This window comes from Acyrthosiphon pisum, chromosome X, assembly GCF_005508785.2.
Source record: "Acyrthosiphon pisum isolate AL4f chromosome X, pea_aphid_22Mar2018_4r6ur, whole genome shotgun sequence".
Classification (NCBI taxonomy): Eukaryota; Metazoa; Arthropoda; class Insecta; order Hemiptera; family Aphididae; genus Acyrthosiphon; species Acyrthosiphon pisum.
In genome coordinates, this window is record NC_042493.1 from 69,642,774 (window position 1) to 69,649,885 (window position 7,112).

Consider the following 7,112-nt stretch of genomic DNA (forward strand, 5'->3'; position numbering starts at 1 on the left):
CCAAATGTCGGCCAAATCCCCCCAGTTCAAAATCTAGTAATTAGTAATAATTTTTATATTCTGTGGTACTAAGCAATATGGCCTATTGGGAGGGGGGCTTGAGTCCCCCCCAAAAAATTTAGTCAATTTGCGTCTATGGACTTAAGCCTTTCTTTATAAGTGTATATTAAATAAAAGTATTCTTATTAAGACTAACTGTGGGTTGTTGATAGTTTTTGTTTTGTTGCTTCTCTACCCAGTAGGTACCCTAGAGGGAAGTTAATATATCGACACGAGTTGGGACGTAAATTGTGTATCGAATAGTATCCGGCTCAAACTTACTGTGAACAAAGATATATAAGTATAAAATAGCTAGATATAGCTAGTAAGATTTTCCAAAAAACATGAATAATTCCTATACTACACAGTATACGGGTTAAAAGTAGTAACTCGGGCGTACGCAGTGCAGCCTGTGGCCGTTTAATCGTGCGACTCATTTCGGTACGTTTTTTCATGTGGACGGCCGTACGAGTTTTGTATCATTGCGTTAACAGTTGCGGCCACAGATATATTTAATAACTATACAACGGCCCACGAGAGTCCATACGTAAAAAAGCGTCCGTCGCTGCGCATCGGTTCCCCTTTTATACGCCGAATCATACCGATCGGAAGGCTGTATTCACGTCGCCGAGTAGTGGGAATGGCACTATGGTGGGAGAAAATTCAACCGGCAGGCGTCGGGTACGTCGGTATCGGTGCGCGGTTTACATATGGACTCTCGTGGGCCGGAGTACCTATAGATACCCGACTCCAAATACGACAACATTATGGCCCAACGCCGTTTGTCACTTGGGCAATGTTTACAAATTCTAATCGTTTTAACTGGCAACGGGCTTGTTTGATATGAAATGTTGCTGTTTAACTTACTAACGATTAGTAAACATTTCCCAAGTTGTAAATATAAAATAAATAGGCCAGTGTTATTGATAAGAAGAAGTCGGGTATCTAGTTATTATATATATTTGTGGTTGCGGCCGATGATTATTGATAACAAATGGAGTAAAGCGATTGGTGGTCCACGGTACGTCGGTACCTATCACAATATATTTTACATAGTCTTCCCGTCGACCGTCGGCGTTTATTTGTCGAGCCTTGGCGGATTCTTATTTTTCATTAGTCATTGCTTGCAGTAAATAATATTGCAAAACAAACAATTCATGACATCATCGATGGTAAGTACATTTTTGAATATGTGTACAGCATTTTGCCGGTTCATCTACCGAAGTGTGCGAAACGAAATATAATATACGTTCGTGAATAATTCAGCTTAGGTATAATATGACTTTAAGGTCTATGGTGTGACGACAACCTTGGTGTTCACTGATGTCGGCTAGATTCATTTCATCATTATGATTACCGATGACAAAAATGCCGATTATCATGACTATGACAAAAATTTGTAATTATAATACTGATCTTGTATGCTTTGCTTGCTATGTGAAATTGAACACTTTAGAGTCTGGATGAATGTAATTCTCCAACTACTGTCATAACTCATAGCACCACACTTTGCCTAATTACGGTTTACACTTTTACCTATTGTAGTTATCATTACAACTTTAATAATATTCTATGACATTTTTAAAATTAAATAATATACGTATATGTTTGGTATTTCTTATAGGAACGTATCATGCATAAACCCATAAAATTGGAAAGAGTCGACTCAAATGATAATCAATTGTCTGGCATTCTATTGGATGACGCATCCAATAACCAAATACAAGTTTTTCCTGGTCAAATAATACAAAGTGTTAATGGGCAACAACTGTTTATTCATTCTGCTGCTCAAGATGCAAGCCAACTAATACAACGTGGTTCACAGAACAATCAACAATTGCAGCTACTACAATTTTCCGTTAGTTTTTTTTTTAGAAATATTTTTTTTTATATAAATACTAATTATAGTTATATATATTGTTAATATACAGTCAACACAACCACAATTGATTCAAGCTAATGGGCAAACATTTATTTATCAACCGATACAAGTTGGTAATGTACAAGTTATTCCACAGCCACAACAACCACAGCCAATGTGTATGTTTCACTATACACATAATTAAGTATATAATGCATGTATTAATTAATTACTTTTTTTTAAATTCTATAAGTGAAGGTTTATGGTGAAGTTAAAAGTTAAGTAGAAAGTTTTATATTTATAATTGCATAAATAACTGAATTTGTGAAAAGTTTATTTTTTTTCACTTTTACTTCTGGAAACTATATTGGTTTAAAAACTGAGCTGTAGTCAATACTTGTTATATTCGGTTCTAACTTGGTTATTACATGGCACTAAACAAGTAATGTTCAATCACAATGATATTTGATCGACAGGCCTTTGAATCTGGCTTAACACAGTAGCTACTCAGTAGCTGAGTATAGGTACTTTCAATAAATGGGTTACATGTGGTATTTCAGATTAGGTAATGTTAATTTTTCATATGACAATAAATAATTTGAATTTAGATATAATTAGAGCCTGGATTTATACGCATTTAAAAAGTGTCAAATAGTATGCAAATATACAAGGAAAAAGTGGCTTAATATGCAATTATATGCATTGTGTTATACATTATAAAATGTGGTTTTTTAAGAATACCACATTTTTATATCAAGGAAAGTAGGTAATAGATATTCTATCAGAAACAAAAAAATATTTAAATAATTAAAATGTTAATACTTTAAAATTAAAATATAATACATATTTTATAATCTTAATTTTTTCTTAATCAAACATTTGCAGATTGTTTAAAATTTAATGTCTTTAACTCTCAGAAAACTTAAAAAAAAAGACAATAAAAATAAAAATAAAATAAAATCATCTGTTAATATAATAGTCTGTTAAAAAAATAAAAGTTGTAAAATTGAGTTTTTGTCTTATTTGTGGGCCACGTTGAAGTAACAGCATAGTAGGAATGCTGTTATATGTGATTTATTGTTGTTAATATCTTATATCACGTGCTCCAATAACATGAAGTATTGCAAACATCACAATATTTTAGCAATTTTCTTCTAGGAGACATTGTCAACAATTTTTTTCTCCTTCAAAGTTACTAAAATGTATTTATTTTAAATTAAAAACGCTAATTTACTAAAACCCATTAAATATGCATGTTTTATGCATTTATAAACAAATATGCAATAATTATCTGAATATGCAAAGTATGCAACATAAAATTTGGTGAGTAAATTATATTACATCATATGAACCGTGGACGTTTTAAAAATCCTTAGACATGCATACACTTAGTACAAATAATATGCAAATGTATATAATTCCAGGCTCTAGCTAATATAATTTAGTTATGTAAGCTGTGCACATTACACTTTTTATCTAGTTTTTTTTAACAAAACAAATTTGAAAATTTACGTGTTATAAATAAATTAAATATTTATAATTTAATGGTTAAATATAGCAATGCATAATAATACTAACAACTAATTCAGAAAGTTTACTTTTAAAAATATGACACTTCTTTTATAGCTCGTTTTCTTTTGTATCTATCAACAAAAATAGTTTGTAAAAATTATCTTAGTATAATGAATACTACATCTAATATTACATATTATAGCATTATTATAGCTTATATTTTTGTAAAATCATGTTTAAGGATTATTATCCCTGGTAAAAACATTTTAATATTTCAGAAACTACTTATTAGAATTTTGATTAAGATTTAGATGCATAAACATTTTCAAGAAAATTACCCGCTAAATAATTTGCAGTAAAAAAAATTGGGGTTTTCATTTTAAAAATTGTTGTATCATCACAGAATACTCCTTAGATATTAAAAAGAATACCAGGAATTTAAAAATATGGTCTTTAGGTATACCTAAAGGTGGGCAAGTAGGTGTCGCTCTGGTGTACAGTATTTTACAAGTGGTCACTGTAGTGGGTGGTATTAAATTTGAATTCAATGAGTAATTATCATTGAATACGAAAAACGATTCTGAGCGAAGACGATCAGTAAGTCTACGATATATTACTAAGTATATTTGATGATATTATTGAGAATAAAGTAATTTATTTACTTATTTTTGTAGAACCTTGTTTTAAATTTTTAATCTTTAGCTATAAAAGTTGAACATTATATACATTTTTAATATAAATTTTTTTAGATTATTATAATCAAACAATTTACAAACTCATAAATTTTAGCTAATGCACCTTGTACCTATGCTTCTATGCCATAATTTGGGAAATAACTAATAAGTGGGCTGTTTATTGTTCTGTCGAGCCTGTTAAAAATGTGTGCTGGACCAGACACAAAATTCTTTGTTCGACAATGTTCCTAACATTTATGTTTTATTTAATTGAACCAGAAAAAAATATTAAAATAAATAATATTACTATGTTTCGTATAATTTAATTATACAAAAAGTACAAAAAGTAAATATTTATGTTAGGTTAATTTTAAATTAAATAAAGCAACTTGACAGTCTCTGCGGTAATTAGATAGGACTCCTCAAAAGTAACAAGTTATGTTAAAAATTATTTTTTAAAAAGAAGCTTAAGTTTTAACTCATCTAAGCCTGCCTTATAAGCCTTATATTCTGTATGTAAATCATCTAAACAGTTATGTTTGTTACAATTACAGTAATTAACATAAATGGGAATATAATGCAGTTAGATACTACAATAACTAATAATATTCCAACTGTGGTTACACAATCAGCTGCAACCATTCCTATAGAACAAGTTCTTCAACAAAATAGTTTGATGGTATGATATTATTATGTTTGCCTATATTTAGTTTAAATAATATATTATTTATTTTAAGATTGTACCAAATAATACAATTAGTATTCAACAAGAGATACCTTCAACACTAGAGTCGGCCAAAGAAGAACCGGTATATGTAAATGCCAAACAGTATCATAGGATTATGAAAAGAAGGCAAGCTAGAGCAAAACTAGAAGCTGAAGGAAAAATACCGAAAACTCGACAAGTATATTCATAGAACATATATTTAGAATATCGACTTATTGATGTTATAAATTGTGTATTTAATTTTAGAAATATTTGTATGAATCTCGTCATAAACATGCTTTGAATCGTATACGAGGAGATGGTGGTCGTTTTCATTCTGGATCATTGGAGAGAATAAATATGTCAACTATTGAAATTCAACAAAACCAACAGTATCAAAATCCAATAATCAAACATTGTTACTCTCTGGCTGTTAATCAATCATTTGATAGTACATAATAAGTACAATTATATAACAGTTTTGTTTGTAGTATAAATAGCACGGGTATTACACATATTATCTGAAACCATCAATTATTTACTTAAAATAAGTTTTAGAAGTAATATTAATTAATTTGTAAGTCTGTATTTTCAATTTTTTTTTTTACTTACAATTATATCAATATAATTTTAAATACTAATTATAAGCTATGATTATATATTTATACAATTCTCAATTTTTAAATATAATTGCTAAATGAATATAAAATATAGATTCTTAGGTATCTAATTAATAAAAATGGTGCTAACTGGTATATTTGGTATTTATGTTGGTCTATCTTTAAATGTTTCATTGTGTGCTTATTTATTAATTTTATTAGGCTGTGACAACAAGGTCATTGACATACATGTTAAATGTTAATATATACATATTTTTGCAACTTTATAATTTATATAATATTATAGCAAAGTTATTAAGAAAAATTATATTGTACTTATCTATATAATTTAGATAAAATATTATAAAAAATGTGTATTGAAAAGTATGATTTATTTTTCTTTTGCATCTGAATAAATCGACATCCTCTTATTGAAGATGTTTAACAAAATAAAAATATTGTTATTTATTAGTTACGTATTTTTAATTTAACCCTAGATTTTAATAAAAATGTCAAGCTAAACTTGTTTCCACAAAAGAAAGGTAGTATTTCGTGCATATCAAAATATGAGCTGTGGGCCGTCAAATCCTTTCCACGTAATTTCCGGCATATGGAACTTTGGTAGGGCATGCGCAACCAACGACCTGGTTTAATAGGGGGGCAGATCCTTTCTCTCGTAGAAACGAGTATTAACTATTAACATAATACATAACAATAATACTCTATGAAATAAATCATAATCTCAATTATTGTAAATAATAAGTGTACTAAAGTGTAATAAGGGAACCTGTTATTTGGCGGAAACGGGACATGCCCAGAAAAACTACCCGTGAAGAATGGTTGAAGGATATCAAAATGAGACAAAAAGGGTAAAGTTTGCCACAAGACGGAAGGAAGCACATAAAATTTAAGATGTGAGAAAAGAAAATATTTTTGTAACTTATAACTGCAGCGTCTGATTTAATAAAATTAGAGTCAAGTGCACAATTTTTTTTGGGGCTCTCCAAGTCAAAAAAGGTGGGTAAGTGGATTTCGCTCTGCTGTACAGTAGGTTACAAGTGGGTCACTGTATAATGGATGGTATTAAATTTGAATTCAATGATATATCATTGTGTAAGAAAAACGATTCTGAGCGGAGACGGTATGTCAGTCTAGGTATAAGACATAATATTATATTATAGTCTATAGTATTTAAAAACAATTGACCTATAATAGGTACCTATAATAAATTCCAAATTAATCATATCATAATATCTATTAGGTACTTATAACGCGTTATACATCAACAACAAACCGTGATACTATCATAGATATATAATAGTATACTTTAGAAGTTTCAAGTATACACAAGAATAATATTATACAATCACAACAAAATAACAAAAATAGTTATTCTAGGTTTTTAATATGTAATTTCGTCCAAATTTGTACTTAAAATGACTATAAAAATAAACTGTGCCTATGTATTTTTAATATTTTTTAACTGCTATTGTAACAATGTACCAGGAGCTTTGTATTAAATTTTTACACTTTTTGGCCCAACAGATAAACCAATTTTTATTATTTAGTCGGTTATGATATTATTATTATTATTATTATTATTATTAAAAGCAAGCGCGTGATATTATATTAATTTACAACAACAGAAATACTATGTAACGTTCTACCCCCGATCTCCTCATCACAGCAGTGTACCGATCCGCGGCCACCAGCGACTACCG

The 7,112-nt window shown here is 29.3% G+C and overlaps 1 protein-coding gene across 1 annotated transcript; it reads left to right on the plus strand.

Moving 5' to 3' along the window:
* Positions 1-25: 25 nt before the first annotated feature.
* LOC100573384 (nuclear transcription factor Y subunit alpha-like) lies at positions 26-5,344 on the plus strand. The gene is made up of 6 exons (XM_016801783.2): positions 26-1,211; positions 1,664-1,897; positions 1,971-2,079; positions 4,641-4,765; positions 4,824-4,991; positions 5,060-5,344. Exons 1-6 carry the CDS (start codon positions 1,197-1,199, stop codon positions 5,249-5,251), a joined length of 843 nt encoding a protein of 280 aa, XP_016657272.1. The 5' UTR covers positions 26-1,196; the 3' UTR covers positions 5,252-5,344.
* Positions 5,345-7,112: the final 1,768 nt, after the last annotated feature.